The sequence below is a fragment of the Heteronotia binoei genome, chromosome 7, assembly GCF_032191835.1.
Source record: "Heteronotia binoei isolate CCM8104 ecotype False Entrance Well chromosome 7, APGP_CSIRO_Hbin_v1, whole genome shotgun sequence".
In the NCBI taxonomy this organism is placed as follows: Eukaryota; Metazoa; Chordata; class Lepidosauria; order Squamata; family Gekkonidae; genus Heteronotia; species Heteronotia binoei.
The window spans coordinates 81,989,125-82,004,645 of NC_083229.1; the positions used below are offsets into that span (position 1 = coordinate 81,989,125).

A 15,521-nucleotide genomic window follows, 5' to 3' on the forward strand; every position below is an offset into this window, starting at 1 on the left:
TTTTAGAATTTATTTATTTAGCCATCATCACAGCTGACAAGTGGCAGTCCTCTAGGGTATTTGGCAAGAGACACAGAAGTAGCTTGCCACTGTCTGCCTCTGCCCAGCGACCCAGCAGTTTGTTAAGTCTCCCATCCAAATACTAACCAGGGCTGACCCTGCTTCACTTCCGATATCTGGTAGCCCGGTCATTTTAACATACACGAAAACAAGATACCATCAACAACTATTAGATAAAAAGGGCTGGATTCAGGTTTTGTGAGTGGCCCCCTCCCCCCATTCAAGCTTTCAAACTATCAGCCCATGTGCTCCACTGCCACATCACTCGTTTGCAAGCTCTTTCCCTACCAATGCTTCTAGAAACATGGACTGCTTACGTGCACTTTCCAGAGTTGCCAGGTCTGAGTTGGAAAATACCTAGAGACTTTGGGGGTAGATCTGGGAGAGGGTGGGATTTGGAAAGGGAGGGGACCTCAGTATGATACAATGTCATAGAGTCCACCCTCCAAACCAGCCGTTCTCCAAGGAAGCTGATCTGTCAGCTGGAGATCAGTTGTAAATGCAGATCTCCAGGCCCCACCTTGAGGCTGGTAACCCTAAGTTCATCGTCCGTCTTGCTGTGCATCCCCACATTGGGACTGCCGCGTGTGTGTATGCACAGAAGACGTCGATGAACAGTTACAGGTAAGTGCAACACTGTTTTTTCCATTATTTCGCTGGGTGGTGGATGAGCAGCAGGGAGGCCCAAATGGGGCCAGTGGGCTCTGCCAGAAGTATACTTGCTGATGCCGACCTTAGGGTTGCCATGCCAACCCCCAGACTACAGAAATCAGTTATTCCCCTATTCAAAACTTGCGTTGCACTTCTCATGGAGAAAAGTGGCGCGACATGATACCTTACCAAGGTCCCTTCCCTCCCTAAACCCCATTCTCCCAGGATCCACCCTCAAATACCCAGGCAGTTCCAACCCCAAATTGGTAAGCCGAATATCCAGCGACACTCTTGTTTAGCTACTCCCCTAAATGCGCGCCCAAAGGAACTGTCGCGAAAACTCCTAGAGCGGTCTCAACAGCCGCTCTGATATGATAGGAAATGGAAGGAGAAGACGGACCAGCCAATAACAGACCCGTTCCGCTAGCGCTTCTCGCCCCTCGGTTTCTCCTATTGGCTGTACAGAAAAATTGCGCGCCAAATCAAAAATTGGCGAGCGAGGAGTCGTTTCTTGCTACATCCACATAGCTTCAACATGCCCGCCGACTTGGATGTCAGGCAGTGCCCAGCGCTGCCTCACGAAGAGCCTCTCGGAGCCACCTCGCCTCCTCATGGGGAGCTTCAATACCTGAAGCAGGTCGAGCACATCCTGCAGTTCGGGCATAAGAAGCAGGACCGAACGGGGACCGGCACCGTCTCCGTCTTCGGCATGCAGGCGCGGTACAGCCTCCGAGGTGAGCCCTTTCCTCTGTGTCCTGCGCCTTCCTCCGCCCCCACCCCGCCAACTCTAAGATTCATTTCCCAGCACAAGGGGAATTGCTGGCTCTACCCTAACCCCGGGGCGAGGGGACGGCTAAGCTGCGGTGACGGAGAGGCGCTCTTGGCACTTGCACCAAGCAGAACGCAAAACCCGTGGCGATTTCTCCCCACAGAAAAGCAAGCGTTTGACACAATTTATAAATAACGTCGAAGGGTGGAATTCAGTATACATTTATACAGATTTCATTTTAAAGCCAGGTTATTGAGGCTTACCATAACTGGCAATTTAAGAACTGATTTATTTTTCCTTTTTTTTTTCTTTTCATCACTGACTTTTAACCATTCTGATTCTGGGAACTTAAGAGAGATCTTGATCATTACATTTATGATTGGTTATCTGAAGGTTCCTCCTAGGTCATGGTGTTGGAGAGAAGTGTGGTATGAAGACACATGATCTCCTCCTCCCCAGTCATAAATAAAGTTCTCACAGCATGGAAAATATAAAATACTAGGGCTTTGTCTGTTTTAGTTTTGATGTTCCAGGAGCAAAATAAGCTCCATCACTTTATTAGAGTGGGATAATTCTTTGATATTTTCACGAGCTCTGCTGTTACTTCCATTTTCTGTCACTGGATGTTAGTGATAATAGAAGGAGCGCTGAGATTCTGTCACTAAGGTGATGTTCTCAATAATAAAACTCTGCAGATAGAGTTTTCCTATTAAATTAAGTAATATTATGCGGTAGAATTGCCGTGTAAGTAAAAGACTAAGTGTTTTAACATTTGCTGGGTGTTAGTTTCATTGAAATAATTTTATACTGAGGAATTAGAGGCATTCATATAGCATATGTTTTTCTGTCATCTTTAACATCTTGTTTTCAGATAGCTTCCCATTGCTAACAACAAAAAGAGTGTTCTGGAAGGGAGTACTTGAAGAACTACTTTGGTTTATCAAGGTATGGTGAATAATATTCCAGATTAGATTATTACTGTTAACTGCTTTGTTGCTCAGACTTCTATACATAACAAGGGGCATAAGAAATATGAGGATTCCCCCTCCCCCTTTATAGGACAAAACTGCTGTGCCTTTAGGAGAACTGACTAGAATTGAAAGAAAAAGTGTTTCCTCTAGCTCCCCCCTGCCCTCCTAACTGTTTAAATTGTGAACTGTTAAGTCCTAATGCTTTAAGGGATCATGGCAGGAGAAATAGAAATTTTCATCTCTGCAAGGCTGCAAGCTGAAAAGAAGCAAGTTACTGGTTTCCCAGTGGCCTAATAGCCTATTGTATCTGTATTTCTCAAGAACTGTCTTATAACATTAAAGGGAAACATGAAAATATTTGTTTTAAAAAGGAGCTATGGGTGGAAACACTCGTTGCATGTAACTTAGTAATCTTTCAAACAGACTTTTCTTCTGTGGAACTCAGCTGTTGGGTATGGAAGTTCAAAGGGGAAGTGTGGCATATGTGAAGACAGGCTTCCCTCTTGCCATTTTCCAATTGCCCCCTGAAGCTGCCTTTATCCCCATTGTAGAAAATGTAAATAAAAATTACTATGAAAAGTAGAAGCCTCCAGGTATGATATTATAATAGTGTCTGTGTAAAATACAGCTTCTGCTTGAGTAGGTTTAAACTCAAGTTCTGTACAGTGGCATGTGGTATATCTGGTTAAATGTGTAAGTTTTCAGTAAATTCTGTTCAATTAATACACAGTTCAAACATGAAAAAGTGTAGTTAAGGCAAAAAGAACTTCACTTATGAATAAAAATATTTGTAGCAGTGTATTTCAGTATAGGGTAGTGGGTTTGCAAATCTGCATCTGCCATATTGAAAGATCATCACAAGAACAAGCTTTATCAGAGTGGGATAATTTTTTGATATTTTCACCAACTCTGCTGTTACTTGCAAACTGCAACTTGCATTCAGCTGTATGACTGTTTTGCCAGGATTTAGTGCTTGTGACAATCCTAAAAACACATTCTGACAAATTTTAAGATGCTGTTTGATATCGATAATTTGTTCTCGTATTTGGAAATGCTTTATTTTTGAGGCTCTAGAGACAATATGTGATCTCTAGGTTGTACTAGTCAGCTCCTAACAAGATAAAATGTCTATCACTGTTGTTTCCTTAGAAGGCAGGGCCAGAAGTTCATATCACTGATGAGGAATTAAAGAATATTTTAGAAGTTTAAAAAATATTAATTGTGATAAGCATCAAAATCCATTGTGATGAACACTCTGGTGATTAGTCATTCTCTCTTCTCTCCCTTATCCTACACAGGGTTCTACAAATGCAAAAGAGCTTTCTGCTAAAGGTGTCAAGATCTGGGATGCCAATGGTTCTCGTGAATTCTTAGACAAGCAGGGATTCTTTTCTAGAGAGGAAGGGGACTTGGGTCCAGTTTATGGTTTCCAGTGGAGACATTTTGGAGCAGAATACAAAGATATGAATACAGGTGAGGAATAAAAATGAAGACTTAATCTAGTGAAGTAGTTTCAATTTTCAGGGTAGAGTTCATTTCTTAATCATCTTATACTGTGTAAAAGTACAATGAAGTGTGATTGAGAAGTAAAGAGGTAAGCCGTGAGAGGGTAGGGAAAGAATGGAATTACAGGAGGTGGCAACATCAGCAAAATGGTAACAAATGTTCTAGCACAAGCATAGCATAACAAATTTTGGGGAAAGAAAGGTGACCTGGAGAAGCCATTGGAAAATAGGAGTACTCCTACCACTCGTCCCCACAATACTCATTCTGGTTGTTTCTGTCCTTTTTATTCCATCTCTTCTGCTGCTGTTTTCTATTCCTGCACTGAAGCCAGGAACAGGAATATTTTTCCTGGCTTGATCTTATTCATAGAGAATGCAAGGTTGTAGTTGTCTGCAAATAACCTTTCCCCCCATATTGCCTTATTTTCTTCTAGCTGATATGCACAATTTTAACATTTCACCTGCCTTTTATCCTAACAGTGTTTGCCTCATATAGTTTCCTGCCTATCAGTGTCCATCATGTATCATTTTCTGTTTATGCACTCCGGTGATCCTCCTGCCCAACAAATGTAAGGCCTGACTGTTGGGAGAAAGGTTGAATATAGAAATATATATATATCCCAAGCATTTGTGCTCCCATTTCCAGTGCATACACATAACTTTCTTCCCAAAACAAAGCAGGAGTCAAGTTTCACCTTTAAGACCAACAAATTGACTCCTGCTTTGTTGCTCTGCTTCAAACCAACACGGCTGCCTACCTGGATCTTTCTTCCCAAAAGTGGTTTGCTGATCTTGGTTTGTCAGTTTTATAGATCTTAATAAATAAGCTACTTTTTGCACTTTTCTTTTTCCAGATTATGCAGGAAAAGGAGTAGATCAGTTGCAGCAGGTTATTGATACAATCAGAAATAATCCAGATAACAGAAGAATAATCATGTGTGCATGGAATCCTAAAGGTATAGTATGGCATTAATAATATGATGGTGTCTGCTAATGAGTGTTACAGTGCCATCAAGTTGCAGCTGACTTATGGCAACCCCATTGGCTTTTAGGGCAAGAGATGAACAGAGGTGGTTTGCCATTGCCTTTCTATGCATAGCAACTCTGGAGTTCTTTGGAGATATCCCATCCACTTAGATTCCAAAATCTGATGAGATGGGGCTAGCCTAGTTATTCTTAAACACTAGAATAACTACCCTGGATTGTAATCTGGCTCCATGTTGGTTCTTATATACCAAGGGTGGCCAAACTTGCTTAACATAAGAGCCACATACAATAAACGTCAGATGTCTGAGAGCCTAAAGTCAGGAAGAACAGAAGAAAAATGATAAGGGAAATGGAAATAAAGCAACTTTAACTTCAAATGCATTCTCCAAGCTGGCCAATGGGGGTGGTGGGGGCTTCAAGAGCCACACAATATGTGTGAAGGAGCCATATGTGGCTTCCTAGCCACAGTTTGGCAACCCCTGTTATATACCTTGTAGTCTGGGCCAGATAAATGCATACATCGCCTCTTTTTAAGCTTGCTAGTATTCCCTGTTTTGACATTATGGAAGATGACTTTACAAATAACACCACATGTTCAAATGAATGAGGCCCTTTTTAACAATACAGTTTAAGAATGTTGTTTTGCTTATTTGCTGCTTACTAATAGTGCGTAATGTCATGCAGTGGGAAATTGTAATTGTTAGGTTAGAAAACAATGGCAGATCCATATGATCACAATGTGGGTGGAGTTTTGCCATTTGGTATTTTTTCAGTTTTTTTCATTTTGTATAATTTTATAATGCCTCCTTCTGTTCCTGATTTTTAGATATCTCTGCAATGGCCTTGCCTCCATGTCATGCTCTCTGCCAGTTCTATGTTTTAAACGGTGAACTCTCCTGTCAGTTGTATCAGCGTTCAGGAGACATGGGTTTGGGAGTACCCTTCAATATTGCAAGTTACTCACTTCTCACATTGATGATTGCTCACATCACAGGCTTGAAGGTACAATACTTGTTTTTTCTACATATTACAACATAGTCCGCTAGCTGTATGGGAGAACTGAAAAGTATATAGACCCAAAGTTTTGTTATGCTGTGCCTGGTGCGGTTTAGCCCAGCAGGAAATCCTTCAGTTCAGAACAAGTTGTACTTATTTTTTCTCTTTAATCACTCTCTGGTCAGTTCTTTTATACCAGTAACTATTCAAGAGAGAGTTTATATGGCTGATTTTCTAAATCTTAGTAGTAAGATACAGTAAATAGATTATGAAAACAATGGCTTGGATCTTGCTGAAGATTTCCATCAGCGCAGCACAACTTCCTTGCCTTCCCATACCATCTGATGTCCCAAATGTCCTTGAGATTGTGCTGCTGCAGAATAAGAGACCCAAGGACAGCAAGGGGGGTGGGGTTGGAGGTCTGCAGCAAGATCAGAGAAATTAGCAACAATCCCCTCCCTTCCATTTGTAGAAATGCTACACAATATACAACCCATTTTATTTTTTTCTCAAGTTATTCTAATTGGTGAGACGTGTAATCAGGAGTAAGGCCTGTTTTAGATACGTAAGAAAAATCCTGAATCCCAGTTGTCAGCTGTGATAGCTGCTGCTGCTTTACAATCTTTGTTCATGAACATTAACATCATGAAACACCAGGGAAATGTTCATATCCCAAAAGAAATAGAGAAATGTTCATATCCCAAAAGAAATAGAAAGTTTTCTGTAGTGCATTGCTACAACATGTGGTTATGGAACATACCATGCAAAAGCTTCACTTTCCCCACACAGGTGCTTGTGTGCATGCTGTGACTATTTAGCTTTGTCTGATATTATTTTAAACGGAATGTCATGGCTCTTCCCAGTTTCCCTGGAGATAGTTCTGTTTCTATTTTGGGTAGCATAAGAGAGTCTATGCATTTTGTAGAGAGTCTATGCATTTTGTATCTATAGGAACCAGTATTCCCTCTAAAGTGTGCTGGCATGCTCTTGCTCTAAGAGCACAGGGTTTTTTTGGTTTTTTTAAGTGCAGGATGACTAGTAGCCAAACTGGGTAAAGGCTCTCCTCTCTCTTCTGGCAAGCCAGATGAGAGCTGGGGACAGAGGGCTGGATGGAGAAGGGGATGGTCTCAACCTGGCTGCAAGTGAGGTGAGCCAGAAAGAGGAGTGTCCTTGTCACACTATTGCATGCTCGCCTCCACCAGTGAGCTCTGAAAGGAGGAGATCAGAAGCTCATTGGAGAAGGGGGAGAGATGACCTTCAGCAGGATTTGGGCTGGTACCTGTTGGTGGCTCCAGTCATTGGTGCATTTTGTAAGCCTGGGGTGGCCAGAAGGATGAGGGGCAGCCAGAAGCGTCTCATTATGGTGAGGTCTGCAGCCACTGGTGAGTGCTTGGGCCTGGTCTGCTTTGGTTCTCTCTTGTCCTTTCCCTGCCCTGGACTGACACCCCATGGTGGACCTGAAGGGGAAAGTGTCTTGGCCCTTCCCCTGCAGATAGTCAGGTGTGCATGCAAGGTGACTGGTGTGTGCCCTCTTTCTGTGCAGTTTTCTGTAAAGCAGCTGAACTTTAGGTAAGGAGCAAGGTAAGGGCACCATGGCAGCATCCTTGTCTTGAATGGGCATGTGCAAAGCTGGCACGCACATGCTCACTGGAGGTGCGATGAGTTTGGAGGATGCATTTCTGCAGGAGAACAACTCATGCTCTTAGTGAGTGCAGACTTTCCAGCCAAAGCAGCAGCTGCCCCTTAACCAAAGGCTTTCCTCATGTGCAGGCAGTTGCAGGGGCAGGGAGCCCAGCGGTGCCAGACCCTCCGCAGGAGCCTGCAGGGGAGGGGACTCTCCATCTCCTCCTCCCATCCTGGGATCCTTCATTTGGCAAAGGAGATGCTGTGGGGAAGCGGGCGATGTTTTGCACACTTGTCTGATTGGCCAGGGCTTCTGCCAGGATGTTAATTGAGATGCACTGCTTTAATGTACTGATTTAAATGGGTCCTGCAGCTAAGTAAAGAACTGCAGCATTACTTTGGCTTAAGGGGTAATGCTCAATCATTTAATTACACATACAATGCTCCTGCCTTTAGCACCTCACTTTCTCTTCTACCATCAAGATTTTTAGCCCACTGTTTTATGCTGTGTTGTATTACTCACTTCTCCAGGATTTTTTCAGAGTTTTGATTCACAACATACTTAGCAAAATTTATTTGCAGAACCAGAAAAAGTTTAGTGAATCATGCTGCTTTTCATACATAAATAGGAAAAAATATAAGTATTTAAAGATATTGTTCATATGTTGGGGAAAGTCTATTGATCCACAGTGTCAATTTTCTTTCGACAACCTAAAGCTTTATTTCCTACTAAGTACCAACACAAAGTAGTAGAACAGTACAGCCTACTTTTCTGACCTGGCACCTAGCAAAAGAAAGTGAAAGCAGGCAGTTTACCTGATATCTTCCCTCCCTCATGGATACAATGTATGGGATGCTAGGAAGGTTGTCCTGCAGTTGTCTTTCTCTCTCTCACATGCACCTTTTTCTCTCCCACTGCAGAAAATGTATTCCATGGTTACAACACATACACACCATTTTTAGTCCCTGGGACTGTTGTCAGTTTGGTATAATGGTTCAGTGTGTGGACTCTTATCTGGGAGAAACGGGTTTGATTCCCCACTCCACTAGCATCTGCTGGAATGGCCTTGGGTCAGCCATAGCTCTGGCAGAGGTTGTCCTTGAAAGGGCAGCTGCTGTGAGAGCCCTCTCAGCCCCACCCACCTCACGGGATGTCTGTGAGTTTGGATAATTCAGTCTTACAGGCCCTGTGAAATAGCCAGGTCCCACAGGGCCTTGATGTTTTCGGGGAGGGCATTCCACAAAGTGGAGGCTATTACCGAGAACGCTCAAGCTCTGGTGGTGGATAATTGAGCTTGTCCAGGGATCTTAAGGAGGTTTTGAGACCCTGAGCATAGTGCTCGCTGGGGTACATGTGGGAAAAGGCGGTCCTGAAGGTAGATAGGTCCCAGGCCATAGAGGGTTTTAAAGGTTATAACCAGCACCTTAAAGTGAATCCAGAATGCCACAGGCAACCAGTGTAATGCTTTCAGCGCAGGTTGAATGTACTCCTGTACAGGTAGCTCATTAACAGCCTGGCTGCTGTGTTTTGAACCAGCTGCAGCCTCCGAAGTTGAGTCAAGGGCAGCCCCATGTAGAGGGTATTACAGTAGTCTATTCTCGAGGTGACCATCGCTTGGATCACTGTTGCCAAGTCGCTGTGCTCCAGGTACGGAACCAATTGCCTTATCCACCTAAGATGGTAAAATGTGGATTTGGCAGTGACTGCTACCTGGGGCTCCATTGTCAGTGAAGGCTCCAGGAGCACACCCCCAAGCTCTTGACTATTGATGCTGGCGCTAATAGCGTCCCATCAAAGGCTGGCAAGGGGATTTCCCCACCTAGGCCGCTGTGATTTAGGCACAGGACCTCTGTCTTCGCTGGATTCAATTTCAGTCGACTCTGCCTGAGCCATTTCACCTGAGCCATTTTAGTGTCTGACTTTTGATCATGCCCTTCTTGGGAGCAGGGGATGGCTTACCTTTCTGTCCACAAGATGGGTGCTGGCAGCTACATTCCTGATTCTTCATGAACAAGCTGAATATCAGGTATGCAGTGAGGTGCTGTCTTTTCCAATTTAGGGGCATGGAACAGCTGTGCCTGTGGTCCCGGGTTGGAATATGGCCTCGGGATGGGATTCCAGCTAGAAACAGCCATCACACAAGAATAATTATAACAAGGCAAACATCCTCTATACAGTGGTCAGCTTAGAGGGATAGCTATGGTCCAAGGAAGCTGCAGTCATGATTGCATTGTGTATTTCTTGTGATAGTGAACCAGGATTCTCTCTTTTATAGCAATGTACTTGTGTCAGAGTTCATATATGTAGCTTAATTGCTGGGGGATCCTTTTAGTAGAGCTGTGTGTGTGTGGAGAGAACAAAGTTAAGTAGCCTGAGCTTACTAGAATCTGTTGCCAAATTCTTGTTTACTTTCCTCCCACTTAAGATATTAACACTGTTACTCTTCTACAGCCTGGAGAATTTGTACATACATTAGGAGATGCTCATATATACCTAAACCATATTGAACCATTGAAAATCCAGGTAAGCCTTTCAGCTATTTGCTTAATTGCAATTAGTACCACTGTAGAGAATATTCCCCCTTTCCCCCCATAGTTGAATACCTGAAAATAAATTGCTACCAAATTTAATTCAGTCTAAGGCTTTAATCATACTGAATCTTTGTGCAGAATGCAAGAGTGATCCAGTGACCAATTCTTGTTATGGCAAGCTTAGTACTTAAAATTTTTAGTACCATGTCACAGTTCAGAAGACATCCAAGTCAGTAGGACTAAAAGACAGGTGTAAAGGAAGCTTCTTTCTTCCTGCATATACAATGCTGTGAACTGTGAGTGTTGCAAAATAACATGAGGGGCTTCTGTTAATTTTCTTGAGTTCTGTGAACCCCGACACAAGAATTTGAATAGGTTAAATTCTTATTGGCAAGTAGGAGGCTGTGAAGGGTTTTATTTGGTTTGTTGGTGCTGTGAATATTTCTAATAGCTAATGTCTATACAACATAAATAGCATTTGCTCAGTAAGCCTATTTTAATTACATCTGTTTCCAAAACAAAAGGATGTAATATCTGTGGGAATATAAACCTATAATAAAGTTATTATAGGAGAGCATTTGATGGAATTATTTGTGCAAAGGACACTGTCCCATGCACATGCATGTTCTGCCTAGTTAGCCACAAATATTTGTGAATAATCTGTAATGGTTTAACAACATCTTAATAACGATATGGAATAATCCTAGCTTGCTTATTCTAAATTTCAGCTTCAGAGGGAACCAAGACCTTTTCCCAAGCTCAGCATTCTTCGCCAAGTTGAAAACATCAATGATTTTAAAGCAGATGACTTCAAAATAGAAGGTTATAACCCTCATCCAGCTATTAAAATGGAAATGGCTGTTTAATTACCTTGCTTCAAGGAGTGTTACTTACCTTAATCTTTTTAATAGTGTTTTTAAATATTTTAGGTATTCAAAATGTCTATAAGGGCAAAATGTGATCCATCTTTTGTGACATATTACCTTGGCCTTCATTCACAGGGATTATATGTCTTATGATAAAATATTTACACTGTATTGTACACGTGATGTTGTTCCCAGGGGTGCAGATTTCTCACCTCTTTGCTGTAAAGTAACTTTAGGATGTATTGTTTTTTGTATTTTTTCAAGGCTGACCAGCATTAATTAATAAAATATACACACTTGTTCAGTAGTACGTTGATGTATCGAAACATGATAATACATTAGTGTATCTTCCCAGTCTCAGAGGCTTCTCAGTCTTAAAACAAGGAAAGGATGGAGGGATTTGAAAGTTTGTGTACTGAATTCAAGATTTGTGTTTAATATATATTGTCCCATTTTCATACACAGCTGTTTTTATGTTAAAGCCCATCACAATACTGCCTTGGATTCCTATGGAAAAAAGGTGGGCAAGAAGTACCATAAAATAAACACTTAAATAGAATGTACTTGAAGAGAAGTACATAAGGCACCTATCTGTGCTATGCAAAATTTATTTTGTTGGCTTTCAATTATTTAGTTTCTCCCTGGTGGTACATTCTTTCTAAATCACTGTAAGTGATTCAGATATATGTGAAATACATTCATTTGACACAGCAGCATTAGAAGAAGTTACATTTAATGGGATTTTCCTTTTAAGAATACTGTTTTCCCAGTGATTGGTCTTGTTCTAACCTGAGGAAAAACTTCCTACTTCCACTAGAAAGCCTTTTTTTTTAGCCTTTATTGGCATAAAATATATAGATATATATATCAGAGCAAATTGGTTAAAAAAAAAGATAAAATGGAACGATTGCATGCATATACATCAGGAAAAGCATAAACAAACTCTTTCTATGAGATCCTCTGGCGTGTCTTTAAAACAAAATAAAGAAACTTAGCCACTTTCTCAGTGACACTAGATGAAGTATTGTTCAAAAGATTATAGACCTTAAGTGCCTCAGAACAATCAACCATGCTAACTAAAAGAGGATGTAAATACTTGTGACGAAGATCTGTATACAAATTACAATAAAGAAGAATATTAGTAACTGACTCCACATTTTTGCTTACAGAGACAGTATCTGACTGAGTAGGCTGTCTTGTTAAATTTGCCATAAAGAATGGCAGACGGCATGGTGTCGCATCTGGCAAGGGAAAAAGCTCTACGCTGCTGTGGCACCTGCAAGACGGATAGATATGAGGACATTTTCCCAGTACTAAGATCTCAAAACTCAGTGGGGAACAAGTTTTCTTAGCCAGACTATATAGGTCTTGGTGCTCAGTATCTAGCAACCTGTTTTTAATTTGTTGGACTGCAGTGGTGAAGGACAGCATGGACAATAGTTCTAGGGATAAACCCATTGCTTTTATTTTTCTTTCAATTTGTGCTGACCAATTTGACAAATTCAGAGAGCATTTGAGAGATATAGCTCCCCGGTTCAGAGTTGTAGTGCAAGCGTAGCCAGAATTTGAAGGTCATGAGCCATGCACTAGTAACCATTAAAGACATACCAGTTTTTAAGCAGATAACTGCATATGGGACACATTTTGGCATGCCCAGAATTTTGGGCAAGATTTTGGATTGGACACGTTCGATAGCACCTTCATAAGATCCAATCCAGATTGGGATTCCATACAGAAGTTGTGAAATCACTTTAGCTTTGAATATTTTTATGGCAGCTGGCACAAATTGGTTACCTCTGCCATAAAAAAAGCGAGCTATGGCAGATGCACTGATGTTAGCTATCTTCACTGCATACTTGCGATGGGTAGACCAAGTCACATTATATTGAAAATAAACACCTAAGTATTTAAAATACTTGACTTGCTCTATCTCTTTACCATCATTAACCCATTTGTAAAGTCTCCACTTTTTTGAGAAAACTAAGATTTTGGACTTCTCATACTTGAGCTGGAGCTTATTACTAGAGGAAAATCAGATGGTTCAGCACAAGTTAGATCTTGATGGAACAGAACTGAGAAGTGCTGAAACCAAACATAAGAGGAAATGGCAGACATAGATGGGTCATTGGCCCGGAATGCACCTGAGACTATGGCCCAGAACTTATTAGAATTTTTTAAGGTAGTAGCATGGTATAGCTCTTTCCATTGAGTTTTAATATAATTGTGCCTCTTTTTTGTGATAAGGTGGTGCAACTAAAGCACAAAGATGGCAAGGTCAGGGCCTTTGAATTGTGGTGTTGGTTGTAAACTACGCAGAAGAGTTTTTGTTTCTTTACATTCTCTGTTGAACCATCGGTGTGTAGAATTTACTAGAATAGTTGCACCTCTGCTTGGGCACCCTGAACTGACGCTCAGTGATTCAGAGATATAAGATGCTAAAGAACTGTAAGTTGATACAGATACGTTAAGGTCAGATGCACATATTAAAGAGGATCTGTACTCTACAGCAGGACCAGATCTGAAGAGCTGTTGGGTTTTCCAAACTGTGATCGTTCCATGGAATTCTGGGCAATAAATCAGTCTTGTAAGGTTGCAAGGACAAGTTACAGGAGGGATAAATGTAAGGACCAATTTGAAGAGTCAAATGAAGGGAAAATGGTCACTAATAATAAAATCCCCCAATGTAAAATCTTTGACATAACGTTTCAATAAAGGAGAGATTAAAATGTAATCAATTACGCCACAGCCCCTCAGATTAAAATGTAATCACGCTACAGCCCCTCAGGGAGACAAATGTGAATTCTGAATTTGGGTAGCCAATCAAACCATTTAACCAAATTCTGTTGTATTGCATACAGAATTTGGTAAGACAGATGCCTGCTGAATTTAGAAGGCTATCCTTGGAGTATTTTGGATAGGAGAAAATGGGTGGAAGGGTGTCGTCTTGGTTAAAATCAAGGGCTATAAAAATATGCTACAGTCCTTTTCTACCTAGCATTAAAGTCGCCCACTAGAATTATTTCTATAGTTGGAAATTTCCTCTCTAATTCCTCCATGAGTGTGGCCAAGTGTTCTCAATATTGCAAAAGAGTTAGCTTATCTAGAGAGGGTGGTACATATACATTCACAATAATTAAGGAGAATTTTTTGAGGAGATGTTTGCCTGTGTTCCAAGGCAGAGGAGACAAGTATAAACAATCCTGCTTGAAAACGACCCCTTGTATTACTCCTGAAGGCTGGGAGGGAATAGGACTTGTACCCTTCTAGTTGGATCTGGTGTGGAGTCTAGGTTTCTTGTAGTAGTATAACATCAAACCCCTTAAGATATCTTATAAACTCAGCATCCTTGGCCTTATTCTGCCAGCTGGCCACATTCCAGGAGACAATCTTAATATCCAGAATGGTGAAGGGTTTGGATGGCGAGAGTATGAAAGGGGAGGTGAGTCAGTCTTCTCTAGTTAGTTGTTCAAGGGTGCCATTGGTATCATGAAACAGATCCATTACCCAAGCCGCTTGAGATGTTCTTAATTAATTGACTTGTATTCGGCCACACAATCTCACTATTGCTGCTCAGAAGGGGGTTCTCAGCCATTACTGGAGATGTATGAACTTCAGCTTGTGTTGATGACTCAAGGTTCTCCTTGAGATCCAATTTGCCTTCTATGGTGGAAATTAACCGTCTTCTCTTCAGGATTCACTTGTTGGAAGGGTGAGTGGTTTACTCCTGTTTTCCTTTGGTCTACCTCCATAGAAATGAGAGGAGTTAGAGGGACTGATAAAGCTGAACCATTCTCGAGTGTTGGGCATCATAAGCAGGTTAGATACTTGTTGCGTGTGATCACTTTTGTTTTCAAAAGTTTGTCCCTCAACACTTTGAGTTTAGTTGTGATTGCAAGTTGTTCCATAGATGGGAGTTCTCAAGGAGGAGATGCTCTGAAGCTGGGTTCAGGTAGAAAGATGAATCAGGACCCTGAGCCAAGTCACTCTGGTCTCCAGCTTTCATCATTCCTGCCTTGAAATTGATGTCCTCTGTCAAAGAGCTCTCTTTTTGCCAGTGGGGTAGCAGGGGGTTTATAAGAGAATTGATAAAGACCTAGCTGGAAAAATCCCCTTGGTGTGAAGGAAGTCTTTCTGGGACTGCAGCAGACTGGGGATCCTGAGATTTATACCTCAGCAGAAGGAAAGCCTTTACTGAAAAAAGTTGAACTACGGGCTAGGCTTTTCTTTTCTTTTTTAAAAGAATCTCTACCTTGTGTCTGGCTTTGCGGCTTTTAGAGGTTTTTTTCTCTCCCCTTCTGAGCCTAGGTCTGAATCCCAGTTCTTCATTATGGGCATCAGCAAAAGAACGTGACCTAGATGACTCTTTCTCTCAGCCAGCATGTAAACAAACTAAAATTAATTATTTCTATGCTTCAAGTCTACTCCCGCCAACCTGCGATATTCCAACTTCCAACCGCTTTACACCCCTCAAATCTCGAGGAAGATACCAACTCCACTGACGGGAGGGAAGATAAATCTCTCCTGATGAAACAGTTGACAAAGACTTCGAACTTGCTACAAG

At 41.7% G+C, this 15,521-nt stretch overlaps 1 protein-coding gene across 1 annotated transcript; it reads left to right on the top strand.

Annotated features, from left to right (window-relative positions):
- The first annotated feature begins 1,107 nt into the window (after positions 1-1,107).
- Positions 1,108-11,267, top strand: TYMS (thymidylate synthetase). The gene is made up of 7 exons (XM_060243916.1): positions 1,108-1,445; positions 2,352-2,425; positions 3,750-3,924; positions 4,811-4,912; positions 5,770-5,945; positions 10,015-10,086; positions 10,823-11,267. Exons 1-7 carry the CDS (start codon positions 1,247-1,249, stop codon positions 10,958-10,960), a joined length of 936 nt encoding a protein of 311 aa, XP_060099899.1. The 5' UTR covers positions 1,108-1,246; the 3' UTR covers positions 10,961-11,267.
- Positions 11,268-15,521: the final 4,254 nt, after the last annotated feature.